At 39.6% G+C, this 22,685-nt stretch overlaps 1 protein-coding gene across 1 annotated transcript in view; it reads left to right on the top strand.

The window, feature by feature from the left end:
- The window catches only part of MTMR12 (myotubularin related protein 12), a 37,457-nt gene extending 18,030 nt beyond the window's left edge, over nt 1-19,427 (top strand). The window contains exons 9-16 of the mRNA XM_049796013.1: nt 3,805-3,911; nt 6,097-6,221; nt 10,576-10,654; nt 12,224-12,294; nt 13,360-13,532; nt 14,274-14,441; nt 15,369-15,530; nt 16,606-19,427. Of these exons, the coding sequence (XP_049651970.1) occupies nt 3,805-3,911; nt 6,097-6,221; nt 10,576-10,654; nt 12,224-12,294; nt 13,360-13,532; nt 14,274-14,441; nt 15,369-15,530; nt 16,606-17,190 (1,470 nt within the window). The 3' untranslated portion in view covers nt 17,191-19,427. The remainder of the gene's footprint in view (nt 1-3,804; nt 3,912-6,096; nt 6,222-10,575; nt 10,655-12,223; nt 12,295-13,359; nt 13,533-14,273; nt 14,442-15,368; nt 15,531-16,605) is intronic.
- The last annotated feature ends 3,258 nt before the right edge of the window (nt 19,428-22,685 follow it).

Genomic DNA, 22,685 nt, shown 5'->3' on the forward strand with positions numbered 1-22,685 from the left:
GACTGCCATCTGACTGGGGCAGGATGTAGGGCTTGAAATGCTATTTGGATACTGAGGTGAAGACCATGCACGTACAGGTATAGCCGAATACCTCCAGTTACCTAGCTTGGGTGCTGGTAAGTAGTATGGTTGTGATGATGCAGCATTTTTACGAAGCCAAGTAGCCTAACTGAAAAACTAGTTCTAACAGTCTCAACAGAAAATGAAGGTAAATATACTGTTTTGTGCCCTGTAGCAAGCTGGCTTTGGCTTCCTACCTTGTACTGGAGTTCAAGAACCAGTAAGACAAAGTAGGTAGAAACAAGAAGCAAAGTAACCTTACTTATAAGGTCTTACCATAGTTGCTGCATGGCCATCAAATTTCCAAGGAAAACCATGTCCTCTTCATGCTCTTAAATTACTTGGCCTGTGGAGAAGATGGCATTGTACTGTCCTGCCTAATTTGTCCTTTCAGGTAGTGAAGTTCAAAATAGTTTGGTTCACTCTTTCTCACATAGTCAACCAGACAAATTACAGCAGCTGTTACACAGAAACAGAAGTGGTTTGGTTTTTTTAATTGCATCTTGCATTCATAGAATCATGGAATAGTTTGGATTGAAAGGGACCTTTAAAGGTCATCTAGTCCAACCTCCCCTGCAGTGAGCAGGGACATCTTCAGCTAGACCAGGTTGCTCAGAGCCCAGTCCATTCTGACCTTGAATGTTTGCAGGGATAGGTCATCTACCACCTCTCTGGGCAACTTGTTCCATCCAGTGTTTCACTACCATCATCATAAAAAAAAAAAAATTTCTTCCTTATATCTAGGCTGAATCTACCCCCTTTTAGTTTAAAACCATTACCCCTTGTCCTGTTGCTACAGGTCCTATTAAAAAGTCTGTCCCCGTCTTTCTTACAAGCCTCCTTTAAGTATCAAAAGACCATAACAAGGCCTCGCTGGAGCCTTCTCTTCTCCAGGCTGAACAATACCAACTCTCTCAGCCTGTCCTCATAGGAGAGGTGTTCCATTCCTCTGATCGTTTTTTGTGGCCCTCCTCTGGAGCTGCTCCAACAGGTCCATGTCTTTCCTGTGCTGAGGACCCCAGAGCTGAACACAGTACTGCAGGTGGGGTCTCACGAGAGCAGAGCAGAGGGGCAGAATCACCTCCCTCGACCTGCTGGTCACGCTTCTTTTGATGCAGCCCAGGATACTATGGCTTTCTGGGCTGCAAGCGCACATTGCCAACTCATGTCCAGCTTTTCATCCTCCAGTACCCCCAAGTCCTTCTGGGCAGGGCTGCTCTCAATCCCTTCATCTCCCAGCCTGCTTTGATGCTGGGGGTTGCCCCAGCCCAGGTGCAGGACATGGCACTTGGCCTCATTGAACCTCATGAGGTTCACATGAGCCCACTTCTTGAGCTTGTCCAGGTCCCTCTGGAAGGCATCCTGTCCCTCAGGCATGTCAACCGCACCACTCAGCCTGGTGTTGTCTGCAGACTTGTTGAGGGTGGACTCGATCCAACTGTCTATGTCATTGATGAAGGTATTAAACAGAACTGTTCCCAGTACGGACCCCTGAGGGACACCACTCATCACTGATCTCCATCCGGACATTAAACCATTGACCACTACCATCTGGATGCGACCACCCAACCAATTCCTCACCCTCCAAACGGTCCATCCATCAAATGCTTATCTCTCCAATTTAGAGAGAAGGATGTTGTGGGTGACTGTCAAAGGCGTTACAGAAGTCCAGACAGATGACATCAGCAGCTCTTCCCTTGTCCACTGTTCAGAGGCCTTGTAGAACTCTTCTAATTATTTCCAGATTCTTTAGGGAATGCTGGTTTCAAAATAGCTTGACCATATTAAATCAGTTTGAGATGGCAGTGAAAGGACAGTTTAGCCATTTTTTCCGCTCTTGTTGATTGTGAGGTTTCTGCATCCTTCTGAGGTGTACCTCTTGGCTAGTATAAATTGGTAGCAGAACTTTAACTTCCTGATTTGACTTGTGTAATATTCCTGATGAAAATGATACTGACTACCAGTTTCAAAGCGAGTTTAAAGATCAGCTTGAGAGCTTCAAGTAGTAGGTGTGAGTCAAGAAATTATGTGTAAAGGTGTCATAGTTTCAGCCCAGCTGGTAACAAAGGACCACGCAGCCGCTCGCTCACTCCTCCTGCCCCCTCCGGTGGGATAGGGAGGAGACGGAGGAGAGAAAAGAAAAAAACCTGAAGCCTCAAGGGTTGAGATAAAGGCAGTTTACTGGGACAACATAAAGAAATTACAACAACAATGGTACTAATGAAAGAATATACAAAAAGAGTGATGCACAGTGCAACTGCTCACCACCCGGGACCCGACGCTCCGACACTTCCCCCCACCGAAAGTCGAGAGTCACCCCCCTGGCCTGCTCCCCATTTATATAGTGAGCATGATGGCACATGGTATGGAGTAGGTCCTTGGCTAGTCCAGGTCAGCTGCCCCGGCTATGCCCCCACCTCCCAGGTTCCTGTAAAAATTAACTCTATCCCAGCTGAACCCAGGACATTATCCACCCCTTATTCTATACCATCTACATCATGCCCAGATCTTACACTTTTTTCCAATCAACCACTACTACTTTCCTTGTCTTATATATAAGTATATGGACTCCCCTCCCGCCCTGACCTCGCACACACACACACACACACACACGGTGTTCCTTTAGCCTATGGGCTATCCCTCTAATGTGTCCATCGATTTTGGGGCACTATCTGTTGTAACAGTTCTTCAGGATAAGAGAGAGATGGTGAGATGTTGGGCCGTTGTATGTTGTCTCTGGATCTTGTGGCTAGTACAGTTGGTGCAACTCATGCCCTTGGTCTGCAGGTCGAAGATGTTGATCTTGAGGAAATTGCTGGGTGCCAGTTCAAGTTCTATCGCTGTTGTACTTGGCTCAGTTTCAGAAGTCCATCCTGTAGTCATTTGGATAATTCTCACAATAATACCCTTGATATGGCATATAGACGCTATAGATACAATGACATGCATTGGCAGGTTATTTAGCAGTTAAATATCATACAGCCCAATTCACTGGACCTGACGCTCCACCACTTCCCCCACGGAAAGTTGAGAGCCGCCCCGCCCGGCCCGCTCCCCGTTTATATAGTGAGCATGATGGCACATGGTATGGAGTAGGTCCTTGGCTAGTTCAGGTCAGCTGCCCCGGCTATGCCCCCCACCTCCCAGGTTGCTGTAAAAATTAACTCTATCCCAGCTGAACCCAGGACAAAAGAGAAGTAAGAAGCTTTGAGGACTGATTTGCTAAAAGGAATACCTGTAACTATGTAATCTGATTTAGTTGTGGAGTTAATATCTTATTTCATAAACCCAGATGACCCTTTATGCGTAGCTTGCCTCAAGGCTGAACTGTAAGAAAAACACTACTGTATCTGCGTGGAGAAAGTGATGGCTAATATATGAGTTACAAGAGCTATCTTGCTGTGGCCTATCTTCCAACTTAATGTGGCCATAGGCATTTTTATCAATTTTTTTTACCTAAGAGGGCAGTTGAGAAAGCAATGTTCTGATACAATCTGACATTTTATGTTTCCCTGTGCCTGTACAAAGCTTAACTTAAAACTTGCAAGTGATAACAGGGTACTGAGGCATGTAGTTCTGGTGCAGATGTAGAAGTTTGCTTCTACAGATGGGTTTGTTGAATACACCAAAAATTCAGTGAAGCATAGCATGGAGAAATTTCTTGTAATTGCTCAGTCACTTAAGCAAATACTTTGTATGGGAGAGTTTACCAATTTTTATCACCTGGTAAATGTCTTTCTGCAGATTTGGTGTTGGTCTTGCCATAACGGTGCTGCTCTTCTCAAAATGTCTGCATTTCCCAAAGAACAGGATGACAGCAGTTCACAAATGCAAAAAGCCTTCTTGGATGGGTCAGTAATAGCTATTCTGTCCACAACACTTTGCTTGGTATGGACCTTGCTTCTCTTTTTCCATATATGCTGTATCTTTAAGCTTGCACGCATCAGGAAACAAGTTCTAGATCTAAAAGTAGTTTTCTTTGGTGGAATGGGTTTAAGCCCTTGGCCTAACAGCATTGGTCAATTGTGCAGGACTGTAACATCACTGAAGGCTTATTTGCGGAAATACATATACGTATCAGATGAATCTCTGTACAAACTGTGGTGTGTTATTAGGTAAAGCAGCACCAAAGCCTGTAGGTCTTAAGTACAGTTAAAGTATCATTAGCTGATGGGGTCAATTGTGTTTGCAAGTAAGAGAAATTTAGATTCCATCTCTAAACATGGATTTGCAAGCTGAGTTTTAAATCTCCCTGAACTCTGCAATCTTCTGGGAACTAGAGTTGTGTTCTTAAATAACTTTAGATAAAAGTGACCTAAAATGACTGAGACAATGTAGCAGTTCACTACTGCTAGGTTCAGATGCCATCGCAGACAGCACTTTTTCAGCTGAGGTAGTGAGCTGAATTAGCTCAGCAGTCTGAAAAATGCCACAGTTAACATAAGGGCAAGAGCACAGCTGCCTGGCTGAGAGTTAAAGCAATGACTTGTTGCTCTTTTTTTCTGGCTTTTTTTTAACCGGTTGGGTGTCCTGGAGAGAACTCATTTAGCAGCAAGCTATTAGATCAGGCTAGTATGTATAATTTGTAATGCTTTGCCGCTAGCTCCTTTCTCCTCATAGATGGAGAACCTGTTAATCACACAGAACTAAGAGAAAATAACTTGATTAGGCTATTAAAACCTCTTTTGTTTATAAAATTAGTAATACTCATATGGGAAAGGCTTTTGACCCTTCCTGCAGATTCTCTAATGTTTCTCCCCTGAAATGGAGAAGTTTACATGACTTAAAACTTTTTAATGCTATTTCATAAGGTGAAAGTAAGTAAAACTAGCAGTAAGCTGTAACAAGGTATCAACTGATATTTTGATCCCTTGTCTGGGACCATCTGAACTTGGGGCAGTATTGGTGGCTTTCTTTGCTATGGAGTACTAGTGGTTAACCACTAATATTTAAAAATATATCTACAAATTGTCCGTAAGGGTGTGTTACCATGCCATTGTAATAGTAGTCTGAACTCAAGCACACAGCAGATGTTTACAATTAACAACCTTTTTTATTGAAAAAGCTGTTCAGAGCCAGATTGTCCCACACATTGTTTACTTCAATTTGGAAGAGGAATCATAATTGACAAATGATTGCTTTCCCTCAATTCTCTTACCTGATGCATCTTCCAGTAGGTCTAGTAACCTGCATTTCTGATGTGGACGCCTGTAGTTCTCACTTAAAGCAGGCTTCTGTGCTACAACGTATGGGAAACAAAAGTACTCTGTCCTGTCTGGGCAAGTGCCTGCAAGGCTTCACTTCTGAAGTATGAGCTAGAGCAACTTTTCCCAAATCTTGACAATAAAAAGCCAGCATGACAATAGAGGTATTTCCTCAGCTGATGTTCATCTGAGCTGTGGAGCCTGAATGAGAGGGGATGTTCTGGGTCCAAACCAAAGGCTCATCTGGCCTGGTATTTTTCCCTCTCCTCCTAGAGAAAAAATAGCAGATAGGTAGGGAAGTACAAGGCAGGTATACTGTCTCATGTGAGTCCAAATTTTTCTTCTTGCTTTTACTCATGTGTTTCATTAGCAGACCTGGCAGCTAGGTATCAGAACGTAATTTAGTTGTTAAAATCAAGAACAATTTTAAGTGTCTGCTGGGAGGTTTGGGTGTTTCTATCCATCTCTTCTTTCTGCATTCACCTCTAAATAGCCTACTAGTAAAGTAATTCTGTTGTGTCTAGTGAAGACAGTACTAAAGAAGCAGTAGTAAAAATGCAGTAATGCTTGTAATATTCATAACTGCACAAACATACAGGAATATCATTTTATTGGTGTAACAGTTGAGAGCAGCAAAATTTGTCATAAGCTTGTAGGCAAGCTTCCAGCCAGTACTGAATGCATGGAGGCCCTTAGCTTTCCAGGGTGTATATCTTTCAGTAATATAGCCGTTTCTAAAACCATACCTTTTAACTTTTCTTCAGTTACAATAGTTGGTACATTATTTGACTTGTGAAGTAGAAGGCTTTAATCTCTTGATGATTTGATTTAGAATCTATAAGACAATTAGCAAACCTCCCTATGAACTCCTGAAGACAGATGACTTGTCAAGCAGCCTTCCATCTCTGCAAGATATCCAGACTGCATATACAAAATTTAAACAGCTGTTTTTGATAGGTAAGTCAAACTTTAAAGTAGTCTTTTGTCTCTAACGTGACTGAGATGCGAAGCATAACAATGCTGTTTTAAGTCTCATGAATGCAGTCCTTGTCTTCATTGGTGTCTTGCTTTTGACGGTGGTTAAAAGCAGATTTTTAAATATGTAACTGAAGACTGTGGTTGTGACTGGCATGTTAATGGAGGTTTGTAGTTCTTAGACTTACCACTTCTTGCTAAGCAGTCACAGTGTCTGAAAATTACTTTTAGAGAGACTGTGGAGTTGAAATGTTTGTTGGAATACACTAGCTGGATTGAAATTTATGGGAGAGGATTTTTCAGTCTTCTGCAGTGCATTGAAACTGAATGTTAAGTGTTAACCTTTTAGCCTTTGTGCTATGTCAAGAGTTGAGTCTAAAGGCTAATTAATTTTTGCCCTAGCTTTTGTTACAAACTGGTCACATCTCAAAACATATGAAGTGTGAGCTTGCTTAAAATTCTGTCACTCTGGCTGTAGGGCTAAACATGGACTACTGTAAATAGTAAGTCTACTTGAAAGGAGTAAAAATGGGAGCCATGTGAAAGTATAATCTATGCTTTCAGACTTTTTTTTTCTGGAACTCTATTTTGTTGTTATGAAACAGTACTTTGACATTGCCTCTTGGCATGAGAAAAGCTCCACAGAACCTTGCAACTGTGCAATGTGCCATTGGGCCATTTTGGACAGTGGGTCTTCTACAAGATAATGAGGGTAAATGTTGCAATAACCTCTGTCTGGTGGCATGCAGTATACTGGGGCAGTTCAGCTGTGGCTATTGATGTTGGACATAACTAAAGGGATCATCATTAAGGAACTGTCTATTGTCAGTGTAGCCCACAGATGGTATCCAAGTCCTATTGGTTTTATACATGGAATTTAGCTGGTAAGTTGATATTGATTGCAGATCAGTGTGAATGGTTTCTGGTAAATATGTACTAAAGATTTCAGTGACACACCTGAAGAGAAGTCCAAGATACATGAGGCATTTGCCAGAGTTTTACATTGAGGATTTTGTCTGGAATACACTGCCAAATCCACAGTGAGTCTTAGGAGCTAAAAATAATTACCTATATTTTAATGTAGTTTCTGGTAACTTGCCCTCTCTTGGAAAAAGGCAAAGCTTGAATTTAAGTCATTTAACATCTCCCAGGAAATAGTGCATATTTCAATGGTGTAATTGTATCATTGTCTTGTATTACTTGAAGCAAAAAGGAATATGTTAAAACTGCATTCCAGTAAGTGGTTTTGTCTTATAGCTTTTTTAATAAGTGTTGTTAGTAGACTATAGCTCACTCAATATAGCACTACGGACTAGCAGTCTGAGAAAACCATTCAGGTAACTTTTTGCAGAAGTGTTAGGATCTTACAGAAATTGACTACCATACTACTATTTTTTCGAAGTCTGAATGCATTAACCATTATTTTTGTTCTGTATGTGCCTAGTTAACTTGATTTAGGTAACTTGGGGGTGTTGGTTGATGAGAAGCTCAACATGACCCAGCAATGTGCATTTGCAGCCATAGTATCCTGACCACATCAAAAGAAGCATGACCAGCAGGTTGAGGGAGGTGATTCTGCCCCTCTGCTCTGCTCTTGTGAGACCCCACCTGCAGTACTGCATCCAGCTCTGGGGCCCCCAACATAGGGAGGACATGGACCTGTTGGAGCAAGTCCACAGGAGGGCCATGAAGATGATCAAGGAGCTGGAGCACCTCCCCTATGAGGATAGGCTGAGAGAGTTGGCATTGTTCAGCCTGGAGAAGAGAAGGCTCTGGGGAGACCTTACTGCAGCCTTCGAGTACCTAAAGGGGGCCTACAAGAAAGGTGGAGAGGGACTTTTTGCAAGGACATTGTGCTGGTTTTGGTTGGGATAGAGTTAATTTTCTTCATAGTAGCTAGTATGGAGCTACATTTTGGATTTGTGCTGAAAACAGTGTTGGTAGTGATAGGACGAGGGATTAATGGCTTTAAACTGAAAGAGGGTAGATTTAGATTACGTATAAGGAAGAAATCCTTCACTGTGAGGGTAATGAGGCACAGGAACAGGTTGCCCAGAGAAGCTGTGGATGCCCCCTTCCTCGAAGTGTTCAAGGCCAGGCTGGATGGGGCTTTGAGCAACCTGGTCTAGCAGAAGGTGTCCCTGCCTATGGCAGGGGGGTTAGAACTAGATGATCTTCAAGTTCCCTTCCAACCCAAACCATTCTATGATTCTATGAACTTCCAGTGTGACTTAAATTTCCTGAACACATGCCCAAACTGAAGTTCCACTTATAAAAAGCCTCATTAAGCAAAGCAGAAACCACAGGAGTAGGTAGCTGCTTGAAAGAGGATTTTGATGGGAGGGGACAGCTTGCATCCTCTTAAATTGTTCCTCTTATTTGAACTGTTGCAAAGGCAGATGCTGATTTTGCTGGAGTGCTCACAATTCTCAGTGTATGCTATTTGCCCACATACCTTAAATGAGACTTTGAACATTTAAGTTCTCAAATCCTAGCAGAGTATTTCTTCATTGTCCTAGAAGATAGGAAGGAAGGGAAAGCTTGCTCTCTATTGTGATGTTATTAAGCACAATACCTTGATTAAGAGATAACACAAGCTGCAAGTGTTTTGTTGTGCCTTTCAAAAGAAGTTCCTGTTTTGACTTGGAGATGACTTTGGCTGGGGAGACCAAGCAATGGTTTGTAGAGGCTTGCACACAAGTGGTTGAGTCTAATTGTGGTAGAGCAGGATTGAAAAAAACAAACAGCCAGCCACACTTAATGTGGCTACTCAACGTTTTGCTGTAAAACTCTTCCGTACTGTCCATAATGTAAGAGAACTGAAGAAAACTTCAGTATGGAATATAAGTGTTACTGTTACAGATGAAAGCCTGTTATTTCTACAGGAAAAAAGACGGAAATCCCTTTTCCTTGGTATCATGGGTTTTGGGTGTTTTTGAAGGACTCAAAATTGGTACTATAATTTTGCCTTGATTCAGGATGGACAGGTTTTTCAGATAGTGATGGCAGGCTAAATGGAACATGAGATTTGGGTGCAAGGAAATATTCTAAAACACGGATGGAAAGAGGATGAACTGGGGAGTAAAGGGTGTTGTACTGTAATATATGTACTTTAAAGGGTATCATACTTACAGGTTGGAAGTGAATTTGAATATGTTAATCAGAAAAGATTGGAGAAAACTACATCTAATGTGAACAGAACCAACTAGGAAGCTTTCAAGATGCATTCTAATGCTTTTATGGAGAGCCAGTTTGGCCAGGGTGAGATGAATCAGGGAAAGAAAGATTATTTTTTTTTTTAAATGTGTAGTGAACAGAATGAGGGGCATGAGCAGGCATGGAGGCAGAACACCTACAGGAACCAAATAGATATATGCCTGTGCACTTGAGGATCATAGATGCAAGCTGCAGAAAACAAGACAGAAGTGAGTATGTATTGGAATTAAGCATTGGAAGCATACGGAGAGACTTTGGGAGGTGAACGGAAGTTATACAGAACATGCAGAACTGAAGCGGTGGGGGAAAGTGTAGGTAAGGACGGAAGTGTGGTATACCTCAATTGTTTTGCAGTAGTAGAACTGTCGTAGACCTTGGGCTTCAAGGTTTGTTTTATGCAGGAAAAGTAATCTATTCTGGTTTTAACTGACTGTATCAGATTGTGAGAGCTTTCCAGTGTCTGAATACTGGCTTTGATAGAAATAAAAGCAGTAGAGATTTAGGTTGCATTTAAAAAGCTACAGAAGTCCTAGTGACATTCATAAGACTTTAATGACTTTGTGGTATTGTACTTGGTCTCCTGGTTTATCTTAGCTATTCCCTTTTTGATGTATTGCCTCTTCAGTTGCAGTGAAAACTGTTTAAAACCTTTTTCAGGTAGTCTTACATTACATAAATTTGTGTAGTCTTCAAAACCCATTTGTGTTTCTGGCTGTAATGGTAATGATTTTCAAAATCCAGCCTCCTTATGTTAAGCTTTATATAAATCATGCTTTACAGTGAAGGCAGCTGAAACTTGGAGGAAACATCACCTCTGATTAAACTTATTTTTTTCCTTTCCCATTTTTTCAACAGATTTATTTACTTGGTTGCTATGAACCTACAGCATATTTTTTCTAAAAGCCTATGGTGCTGTAAAACTTTACTGGTGTTTGTAGGACTACTTTACTTCCTCATTTAGCTATATGGTGTTGACTTTAACAGTGAGTAGGATTTACTGACTCCTTAGTATTGGTTGTTTTATAACAGTTCATAACTGAAGAGTGATACAATGGATGGCTGTTAATTAGCACTACATATATGTGAACATATATAATTTTTGGTTTTGGTTTTTTTGCAGATAACAGTACAGACTTCTGGGCAACTGATGTGAAATGGTTGTCATTACTGGAGAGCACAAACTGGCTAGAGATAATCAGGTTTGCTATATCTGTAACTTTCTGGGTTTCAAATTGTTGTTAGATGCATTTGTAGTGGGTTTTCTACCTAGTTTCTTGAAATATGACGACATTCTTCATCTCCGGTAGGAAAGAAAATTAAGACAGACTTATGGTCCCATTTATATATCTTATTTCTACAACTTGAGATGGTATTTTTACAGTGCGGGCTTGTGTTAAACCTCCCACGTTAAAGGATGTGAGAAGCAGCAGATCATTCCAATTACAACTCTTCCAGCAAACCTATTAAAACTGTTGATCCAGTAATTTCCCTCCTGCACTTAGTCACCTTCTTTCCAAACTGAAGAATCCTATTTGTTTCTTGCATGAAACTATTCCTTGTCTCTGACTAGCCTTGCCATTCTTCTCTGTACTCTCTACTTCTGTAATATCCTTTAGGACGGGATGAACTGCAGTATTCAAGATGTTAGCCCACCAAAGATTTATAAAATGACAGTTGTTCTCAGTTTTGTCCCCTTCCTCTCCTGATTGTTCCTCAAGTTCTTTTTTCTTCTCTCAGCAGTCCACAGTGAGTAAGTGTTGGAATGGTGTTGGCTAACTTAAGGCTTGTGATAGTGGAATGTTGAGGGGTTTTATTTGTTTTCAGTGTTACTTTGTGCTAGCTCTATTGTCTGCCAGTTTATTCTGTGATCAGCTTGTTACCATGAAGTGCTTCTGCAGTGTTCTGCAGTCAGCTTTAGTTATTTCTAGTCTTAATAACAATCAATAAATATTGATAGTTACTCATTCCTTAATCCAGAATTTAAATGTATGTTGAATGAGAGGTTCTAGTAGAGATCATATGTTGAGAAATGCATTGACATAACCAAGATCACGAGTAGTTTAAAGTAAATGCCAGCCCAAGTTTTTATACTTGCGTTGTTTTGAGGCTGGTCATTTCCACACTTCAATCCAGTTGCTTCCTGGATCAGCCTGGTCTTGGCTCTTGGTGTTAGTAGGAATGCCTTCTCAGCTATTCTAGATGCTAGAACAATCTGACAACTCCACACTTACGAAATAAACTGTCAGCTTCTATTAGTGACGTAAGCAGTTACGAGAATCCTAATTGTGTGCAAACTTTTGCTGAAAATAACCAACTTTATGAAGAGTTAAGTCTAGAAACCAACAGCATTACATCTGGTTTTGTGGTCTTTAATTCCACTCAGTCTTCCTTGTGTAATGATAATCTCTGAATAAATTTTGTCTTCATGTTTAGAAGATCTGATTGCTGATCCTTCCCTCTGCCTCTTAAAACCACATTATGGGAGAAATGTAGTATGTAGTAGATGAAAACATAAGTGTGGTGATGTTGACTCTTTCCAGGATAAAGATTTGGCTCTTAGCAATTGTAATACTTCAATGTGTGTGTGAAGGATGCTATCGATCCAGAATAAAGTATTGTATTACAAATGTACAAAGATAACTTGAAAAAGGAGTAGTCAAGTTTCAGTAGTATAACATTCTAACCTGTTTTAGGGGAAACTAATGTAAGAAACTGAATTGTAAAAATGCTATGAAAATGTTCACTTATCTTCTCCTGTACCACAACAGGCGAGTCTTGAAGAAAGCAATAGAAGTTGTTGAGTGTCTGGAAAGACAGCATACAAATGTTCTCCTTATAGGTAAGAATTTAATGAGATTATCCTATGTATTTTTTTAAATTTCGTTTTAATTTCTTTGGATGTATCATAAGCATTAAGTTTATAATTATCGTAGAGGCTGGTAAAATTCATAAAGTACTCAATGTACCAGACACCTAAATCTCACACCCTTGGAAATGCTTCCTGTAGTTAGAAAAATATGGAAAGCATAGTTCCAGGTTAAGAGAAGTATTCTGTGGATGAGAAAGCTGCTGATAAGTTGGCAGGAAAGTCATGCTACCTCTTGTTTATGCACTCTGTTTCCTAACTTATTTTATAAAAGGTCTCCTAGGACTTTTGCTGTACTTTAAGGGGATGGGGGGGACACACCTACACAAAGAACATAGAGCATGAACACTTTCTAAAAGGACATTTTTATGTTCCAGATACACACTGAATACTATGTAGTCTCTTTATTAAAAATACATAAAAGAACACGCTTATTGTACGCATCTTGAGCAGTTTGTTTTCCTAGATTGAGTAATCACATGGAAAACCAGCTCTATGTTAACCATTAAGCTATTTTTGGATTAGTAATCTTTGGATTTAGTTGGGGTTTTTTTTCCACACACTGCCATTTGAGAAACCTATCATGGGGAAGAGATGTTTCTAGAAGGCACCTGAAGGGTGAAGAATGCATGTTGCATGAGGAGGCAATTTGACACCTTCTGAAAAGCTGCATGCAGGATAGGAGGGGTAAGGGTAGATAGCTGACCTGGTAGCATAGGGTAGGAGGGACAGTATGTGCATTGTGTGAGACTGAAGGGTGTAGGCATCAAAGTTACAGTAATAAAAGCTTGGGTTTTGCAGGTTTTATTGTCAAAGTATTATCCTAGTATAAGTGTACAAGAAACCTTACATTTTTGCAAAGGGAAGTATTGGAAACATGGATTAACTTCTGTCTGATGGTAACACTTGCAAGAAATTGTGTGCTTCTCTGATCTTAAAATACAATTTTGTTTATGTGAAGCTAACAATACTTTGCCTTCTTACCCAAAGTTTTAGGCATGGCTTAGTAGGCAATGTGGTTTCTCTTCTCTTCCATAGAAGAGAGTGCTACTGATCTGTGCTGTGTAATCTCTAGTCTGGTTCAAGTGATGATGGATTCATACAGCAGAACAAAGTCAGGCTTTCAGAGCCTTATTCAGAAGGAGTGGGTGATTGGAGGACATGGCTTTTTGGATCGTTGTAACCACTTACGCAGAAGTGACAAAGAGGAGGTATGATGTTTTTATTACTTTCCTTACTATTTAAAAGTTTACTTGGCATAAGGAGGGCTTTAGATGTCAGTCTGGAAGTTCCAGTTACTCTGAGGATCTTTAACTTTGTTTTGTTTTATGGGTTGATGTTTTGTACAGTGTCACTATTTTTTCTATTTAGAGTTCAGCAATGTCTTTTTAAGCAAAGAGAACAAATGTAAAATTACCCATTCAATTTCGAGCCTTTTGAAAGACATGTATCTCATGTCCCTTTAAACTGTGTTAAATGGTAGTAGTGTCCATAGAAATAACTCAGGTGAATTGCCTATTCTTGTCACATCTAGAGCTTAACTTTATACTGTCTTGTTAGGTGTTGCAGTCTCACCTCTCCGTTTTTGTTTATACAAATAGATCAGATTGCTATAAAGAATAGAAATCATAAGTGTCAACTGACCAGTTCTGATCAAGAATTGCTATAAACTGGTTTTGCTTTGCCAATGTTAAAAGCTGCATAGCAGTGAATTTCATAGCAAGCTAGTGTGTGCAAATTCAGGTTAGAAAGTGTTCATCTCTTCTGTCAACAATTGGCCAAGGGTAGCTCAGATGCTTCAGAGTTTAGTGAATGTTATATGCAGTAGTTCTGTAGTTAACCAGGTTGCTTTTTGTACTATTTTTATTTGGAGACACTAACTACTATAAAATAAATAGTCTGCATGGTGAAACTTTTTTTTCTGAAACTGATGCAGTATTTCCTTTTCTTAGGCTCCTGTTTTTCTGCTCCTGCTAAATTGTGTTTGGCAGTTGGTACAACAGTATCCTCCAGCATTTGAGTTCACAGAAACTTACTTAACTGTCCTGTCAGACAGCCTCTATGTGCCAATTTTTAGCACTTTCTTCTTCAACTCACAACATCAAAAAGACACTAATATGGTAAGGGTTTGTTATTTTGTGGATGCAGTTTGTTGGACAGCAGGTTTGACCAACAAGCAACAAACACTCAAAAAACCCCACCACCCTAGTAGCATGTTTTTCATACTTATTTGAAGGGTGGTCCCCTGAAGGGTGAACAAATGCAGTTTGGGGTGAAAGGAGTCAAGTTCAGGACTTAGGAGTTTATGATGACAAAAGGAAAATAACTCGGGAATATATTACTTTTAATGCCTGGCTCTAGGTTCATGTTTATTGCTCTTCAGTAAGAATGGAGCTCCTTAACAGATGAGGAATATCCTGCTGTCCTGCAGAATAAGTTATCTACAAAATTCTTGTATAGTATATTCTGTTGTATTCCAAAATCAACATTTCCTGAATGTTGATTTACATTTGGTTCCTGCTTTTCTCTGGCCTAAGAAGCTGGAAGCAATGGGAGTATCCTCTGTAAGGCTGCAGAGAGACTAAAAAAACCCAAAGTGAAGATCACTGTCTTCCATATAAATAAAGTGTTGATCATAAAACTTAAACTGGTAGCACTGCATAAGTGCAGTTAAATTTTGAAGTTTGGAGAGGTTTATTCCACAATCCTAATATGCCCCCTGTATTTGAAGAATTCAAGTGTATCTCCCAATATTCAAAACTTTATTTTTTCCTTAGATTATTTAATCTTATTTCCAACTGTGAAAAGCATTCTTGGTGCTAATTGTGCTGTTGAAATACTGTCTGAAGTTACGGAGGATAATATATAGATAGCCTTTTTGTCTGTACTCACTTGCATCTAATAATGTTCAGTGATTGAATACATGCAACATCACTCATGATTTCTAACTCTGGCCTCTTCTGTGAAAAGCCAGTTGTTTAATTTCACCTTGACTTAGTCAGAATTCCTTTCTAGCAGTATTAATTGTGACCTGTTTGTTTTGGCAGAGTGGTGAAAGCCTCAATACACAAAGCAGTCCTTTCAGATTTCTTACTGTGTGGGACTGGTCTGTGCAGTTTGACCCCAAGGCCCAGGCTTTCCTGAACAACCCTCTTTATGCAGACAAGCCAAAACCAGATAAAAGTCACCGGAAGACTGCACGATTCAAAGTAAGATGTGTGCTGCTTAACTATTTTTTTAAACTATAAAAGTATTTTGCACAACTCGTATTTCAAGTGTATTCACAGTGGAAGTATTGGTGCAAAGTTTTTTAATTGACAAAATACATGTACACCTCAGACTCACCTGGATCTTAAGAACACGATTTGCACCCACCTCAGTTATAAATCGCTGTTTTACAGTTACTCTGCATAGCTGTGAACTTAGGGATGTTTTCTTCATACTTTTGTGCAAGTGTAGTGATAACTTCCGGGACTTAACATCCAGGTGAGTTGCACTGACATGTTTGAAGTGAGTTTATTTTGTTGTTCCATGGAGTACCTAACTGAAATACATAGCAGGTTTATAATTGCCTCCCTGATTTTGATTGTAATTGGACTGTGTGCCTGCACTTGGAGGGGGAGGGGGACCACCAATAACAGAAACTGTCGAGGGTCTGAAGGATTATGGGTCAACCATCTCATTACTGGAAAGTAGCACAAATTCAGTAAGAAAAGTTTGTTTGGAGTACTGTGTTTCAGTCATAATATACCTGTTAGTTAAATCCTGTTCTGTACAAAGCATTCTCAAGTGAGACACTGCCAGTATGATCTACAGCATTAATGGGAGAACTCTTACATAGTGGGATGCAATGAAGAACCACTGGATAAAAACTTCTAAACTAAGTGCTCTTTGATTTGTGTGGCTAGCTTAAATTAAACACGGGAGTCTAATACCTCAATGTATGCAAAGAGTTCTCCTTTTTCAAAGAAAAATGCTTCAGTGTTAATGAAGTTACAAATTTGAATTTGCAAATCAAAATTCAGTGTTACACTTCGTTGCTACAGTTACAGTGCGGGGAAGGTATCTGGGAATACTAAGTATGCTGTGTGCAAGTATTTTGTGTATTAGCCATTGAAGAGTAACAGTTTTAGACTACGTAGCAAAGCAGTGGCTGTGTTTAAGTGACTTTGTTGCTTATAAATATTTTCTGAATACAAGTTATGTTTTTCTTCCTCTTAAGATGTTTTCTAAAGTCCCATCAATGTTTATTTCAGTGTATTTTTCTTTTCTTTCCTCTTAAAGCATCAGCGGCAACTTTCTTTGCCATTGACGCAAACAAAATCTTCCACGAAGAGAGGATTTTTCAGGGAGGAAACAGATCATTTAATTAAAAACATTCTGGGTAAAAGAATTGGCAAGTTCATAAATTCTTCAGATGAACCCCCTAATAGCTTCAGGGAGTTTTATGATAGCTGGCATAGTAAACCTGTTGACTATCATGGTCTTCTGTTACCTTGCATTGATGGCCCTGAAATCAAAGTCTGGGCACAACGGTATTTACGATGGATTCCTGAAGCCCAGCTTCATGGTGGTGGTACAATAGCTACAGCTGCCAACATTTTGGACTTGATGGAGGAAGTGCAAAGTTTGCAGGTGAAAATGGCTGAAGAACATAGTCAAGCTGTTTCTGGAGACTTACATTCTGTTCCAGTGCTGAGAAATTCTGCCCGTTTGTCATCCTTGTTCCCATTTGCTTTGCTTCAGAGACAGTCCGTCAAACCAGCTTTACCCACTAGCACCTGGAAAGACTTGGAAGATGAAGATGACTTGGTCAACAGGGATGATGAATTTGTTGATCTGAGTGGTGATATTATAAAGTGTATATAAATTAAATATGAATTGTATGTGGCTAAGCTCTGAGTTTTAAATGTGCTGTATCCTCATATAAGGAACTCAAGCATCTGCAGTCTGTTCAGTGGGTTTGTGGGATTAAAAAAAGCCTTGGTTGGAAGTAACTAGTTGCCATGATTAACTGAGCATATTTTGAACCTCCATTTCACTCTAACAGAGTATTTATTGCAGAAACACATTTTTAGCATAGGTGTAATAAAACAGATGTCTAGGCTGGAGTAGCCATATGGCCACTTAATTTAAAGAAGAAACAAACAACAAAACCCCATTATTTTCTGATGTAAAGGTAGAATACTAAATACATACAGCAACAATCACTGCCTTAATATAAAAACTCTTCTCCTTATGCTAAGAGTACTAGGATTGGAAGTACTATAACTAGGAACTTAATGCATCTGCATTTCCCCTTCATGTAAAATAAACAGGGGAAGGTGCAACTAAATGTGCAACCACAGATAAGCTTTTTACAGCTGAGGAGTAAACTTGTAGTCACCAGGGGTTTTCTCTCTACTGTGGCATCAGCTGAAGTCACGTGCTTGACAACCTCATCTTTTCTGACAGTGTTTGTCTTTGGCTTGCAGCACTTCACCTTGTGTGGTATTATAATAGCAGCTTGGCTGGTCTAAGCCTGTGCATGCACTTAGCTTAAGAATCAGATGCAAGAGCTTAACTACACATTTCAAGTCTTACTGTGTGACTGCTGTGCTATATGCCCTTGCTGCCTTGGAACATTAAGTCCCAAATGTTTGCTGTAAATTGCAAGAAATGGCCTGACTGTGAGGTTCTAATTTGCCATGAGTATTTTTTCTCCTTTAAATAGAGTGAGACTTTGATTTTAACTTTCCCCATTTATGCCAGTTGCCTTTGAGGCTTTCTGTAGCTTGCACTGAGACCCTCCAAACAGAAGGGGAGACTTTTTCTGTAATCCTGCAGTGAAGCTGGATTTGCAATCTGTTGCCGTTTGTCATGAGTTGGTGGCACAGCTTACGAATGTGGTGTTCCTAGCATATGAACACTTGCATCCTGTTGCTGGATGTTACACAGTACCTCAGTGAAAAAAGCCATAAAGAAATGCCTGTTGACTTTGATCTACTGTGTGTATGTTTATATATAAAGTATTTTTACTGCAAATAATTGTCCTTTGTAAAGCTGAATATTATTTGACTGTCAAATCTATTTTGAACACTTAAATTCTAGAATACCCCAAGAATGGATGTAAGTCATAAAATCAGTTACACTGGGAGGGTGGACGTTGAATATTTTCTCTATTCTCATACCAATTTAGAAATTCATGCTGGAAAACTTAGCTGGTGGAAAAACTTGCTTAAATTGGATCTGCTCAGTGTGATCGGGGATATTAAACTGGCTTGCTGGTTAATTATTTCACACTGAGTTGTATTAATATGTATAGCAAAAATCTATCAGCAGCCCTCTAAAAATAAATTCTAGTATGTTAAAAATAAATGTATTAATGGGGATGGGGGAGACCTTAATGCAACTATGCCAAACTGAAGCTTCCCAACTCTTGTTTGCCTTAAGTCTTGGTAGTGTGAGGACAATACTTGAGTCTGTAGCATTTTATTTCAAAATACACTAGTACTTATGCTTTCTTATGTGATGCATATGATCTTACAGCTAGCACTTGCTAGAATGGGCTGTCCAGCACATGTCTGACAGACTTTTTTATTGTAGTTCTAGCAACTCATGTATGCAATACTTCGCATGTTGAATGAGCAGTTCATTTTTATGGTGAAGAAATGCTTATCATTCTAAGGTCATTTGGGTTCAAGTTTTTTGGCGTTTTTTTGAACACTGCCATTAGAAAAAATATTAAATGGATTTTTTCTGTACTTTTGATCAAACTGTTGTAATGTTTCAGTCATGAAGATTACATATTTATATTAAAGAACAGATATTGGACATCTTATTTGTACATAAGTTATCAGAAGTTTATATAGAAGAGAAACATATATGTGGAGTTTGAACATGGGAACACTTCTAATGTAGAGTAAATGGCATTGTTATTGGTTTTCTGCACTGTGGGATTGGAAATGTACTTAATATTTTTACTCCAGGCTTCTGTTTTTACCTCCAGGTTTTTACACTGAATGCAAGCTAGAAGCTTTACAGTTTTGTTTTGTTTTGGGTTTAAATATTGTCATTTCTCTCTAGCAGGCTGTTTGGAGAATGTCAATAAAATATACTTTGATGTATTTGTCCTGAAATAAGAATGTATGTTTAAGGTTATATTTTGCAAATGATGCTTTAAATCATAGCAAACTTGACAATCTGCAGTGACAAGGCTTTTCTAGTTATATGCTAGGTTTTTACAGACTGTTGCAGGGAGGAAGCTGTGCAGTTTTGACCTGGTTAAACTTACTGGAGAGCTCAGGAAAGAGGAAAGTTCAGTGCAGGGTAGTAGGGTGACTATGGGAAGTTACTAAGGTGGTCTAGAAAGTGTCTGCTGAATGTCAGTCAGTATTTGAGGGTTTATTAAACACTGTTTATTTCAGTCTTAGCAATGTACATGTCTTCGCCCCGTTTCAAGGGGGAACATTGTTCTTACAGTGTTAAACTAAAACTTCTTGAAATTGCTACAGTGGGGTATTTCTTAAATCAAATGTGTATCGAGTGTGGATTGTGATATGATCGCAGTATGCCGTAGAGTATGAACTAAAAGCCTCTATTTTTTTCCAGAGATTATAAATCACTAGCTTCTGTACAAAAACAGCACTAGCGCAAATCACACATTCAAAAATCATGCTACTTTGGGTATTTCCTAAAGAGAATGTTACAAGACTGTGACAGACTTGTTCTTGAAGTGTCACACAGCAATAGCTTATGCAGTGGCTGTGAAGTGCTGGATCATGTAATGCAAGGTGTGGCTCTGCCTTGCCCACATCTTCTAAAGATCAGTGAGTGTACTTTGACCACTTGGCTTTGATTTAAGGCTGTGTTCACTAGTGAAAATTTTCAGCTATTGATGTACACAATATTGGAACGCAAACATGTACTTTATAAAGCCAACTTGGTCTCCTGATCTCTTACTGCAGTTAAAGCTTTTTTCCATTCATGCTGAAAGCACGAAATCATAACTTCTTCAGGAGCTAGTAGAATACTTTCTGCTGTGGATGTCTTATGGATTAGTTTTGTCACACCAGAGGTTACCTTCATTCTAATGTTTAGCTGGAAACTTCATATGCAGTATTTACTGCCTGGTACTTTCCTGAAAAGAGCTAGGTTTTGCATAAAACTCTTTTTAGAAATTATGTGGGATGGACTTCATTTTCTGGGCCAGGGAGGAGATGTATTAGTGAACACTCTTCAGTCTAGAAAGAGCATTCCATATACAGAACTATATATGCTTTTCCAGCATGAAATGCGGGGGGGGGGGGAACCCTTCTCATGGTCATGGGTCCTCTATTTTGCTTTATGGTAAGGTTAACTTGTGACAAATACTTTTTGTCAGCATTTGCAGGATGGCAGAAGTCTTACCTGGTGAGATAGTAGAGTTATCTTGGAAAGGAGCGGACAGAGAAGGTGAGAATAGCTGATGTTTGAGCTGGAGAAACAATTTTGTGGGGAGGGTATCTCCATGTTGAATACAAAGGGAGTAGAAATGGGGTGGTTTGGGCTGTGGTTGGAAGAACATGGTAGAGACTGCAAACAGTTCTGTTGTCCCAGAGAGGCTTGCTTGGGAGGTAAGTTTGACTTTAAAGAGTATCAGCTTTAACCTTGTTATGGAGGCTGAGAAGAGTTTAATAGAAGACTGCTAACATCTTGGTTAGTGTTTGTTTGGGCAAGGGATCCTTCATGCTGCCACGCTTGGACTAACATGAAGCCATGTCTTTGTGGAAATCCTATGGAACAATAAGCATTGTTGCTCAATGGCAGCATGGTGTTCCACTTCCAGCAAGCATTTGGTTTCTCAGTTTACTTCAGCAATCCAGTAAAATGAAGTAAGTACTTCCCTTAGTGTCACGGCTGGATGTTTAAAGCAGGCAGATAACACATACTTAGGAAGTGCATTTGTTAATTTATTTTGTGAACAGCAAAACTATGAAGACTGATTTCCCATGGCATTGACTTATCTGGCCACACCACAGTTCCCTGAGCTTCATCCTTTGTTCTGACATTTCCTACCCTTGCTCATACCACAGCATCTTCAGTCTTCCCTCCATCTATCTCCTCTCTGTTCTTAAGTTGCGTGCTGTATCAGCAGTTAATAAGTTTATCATTGCTACGAACTTGTTGGGCAAGCCAAATTCAGTATCTCTGTTCCTGAGGGACCAACAAAATGGACATGACTTGGTGTGGCCAGGCCATATAGTCTCCAGACTGCCTGTTGGAATCTAGTAACTTTTGAAATCTGTTTCTGTCAAATATGATTAAAATTATCCACTGGTTTCCAAAGCTTTGGTGCAGGTGCGTGGGGAGGAAACTGATTAGCTGCCCTGTGTGGTTACTAAGGAAATCAGGGTGGGAGAGTGAAACTAAAACCCCTGTACCTGCAGCTCAGGCATGATTCAAGTCTGCAGTTTTCAGGCTAAAACCGATGCTAATCCCAAATAGGAAAATCTTCTTATTTGCCATCAGATCAGGTATCCCAGTTTTCTCTTATTGCAACTTTTTTTTTCTTTATTTTGGGTAATGTCTGGTTTTGTGTTCTGAAATAAACTTTTCATTATGCTGTAGGTAGGAGCCAAAATTGAGGCTAGGGAACCACTGAGTTTCCTGGAAATCAACTGAGATTTGTATGACTCCTGAAAGATCACTTATAATCCTTATTGTTATTTTTATTCTCATATGAAGAAAATTTCCAATTAAGAACAGCTAACACAGCTAGAATTAATGTACAGTTTTGCTAACTAAAAGTGTAAATCTTCAAGTATTTTATAAACACTAGTAAGCTTTTAAATGTCAGAGCTTTTGGGGTTTGCTAGCTAGCTCACTTTGCAGTCAATGGGATTCACTTTCTTTTGTGTTCCTACAGGCATTGACTTAAAAGTCTGTTGATGTATGAATGTGATAACAGAGAAGCAGATTTTATGCAGAGGGTGTAAGTGCTCATTGCTTCGTGTTTTGGTGATGATGCAAGAAGATATTTCAACTTTCACTATGACCCCCATTCAGAAATCAAAACAGGATGCTTCTTACTAAGCTCCTTAAGTTCCACATGCAGATGAATCCAGTTTGTTTCCTATAAGCCATTTCCTGCATTCTCTAGTTTCCCATCCTGGACTTTCCACTGTGGGTTCACTCTTAAAAAAATCTTTCTTGACATGCTTTTCTCATGGCTGTTCATTTCAGTTTGGAAAAGATTGGTTTTATGCCTACCATCCCTACTTAGTTTTTTCTGTTCCATTTTCCTGAGGTGGAAGGAATACTTGAAAGCCAGACGAGTACTATAGATGACTTAACCAGTCTTTTCAAAGTAGGAGGTCCCTTGCTTCCTTCCCACTATGAAGCAT

The sequence above is a fragment of the Accipiter gentilis genome, chromosome Z (genome assembly GCF_929443795.1).
Source record: "Accipiter gentilis chromosome Z, bAccGen1.1, whole genome shotgun sequence".
In the NCBI taxonomy this organism is placed as follows: domain Eukaryota; kingdom Metazoa; phylum Chordata; class Aves; order Accipitriformes; family Accipitridae; genus Astur; species Astur gentilis.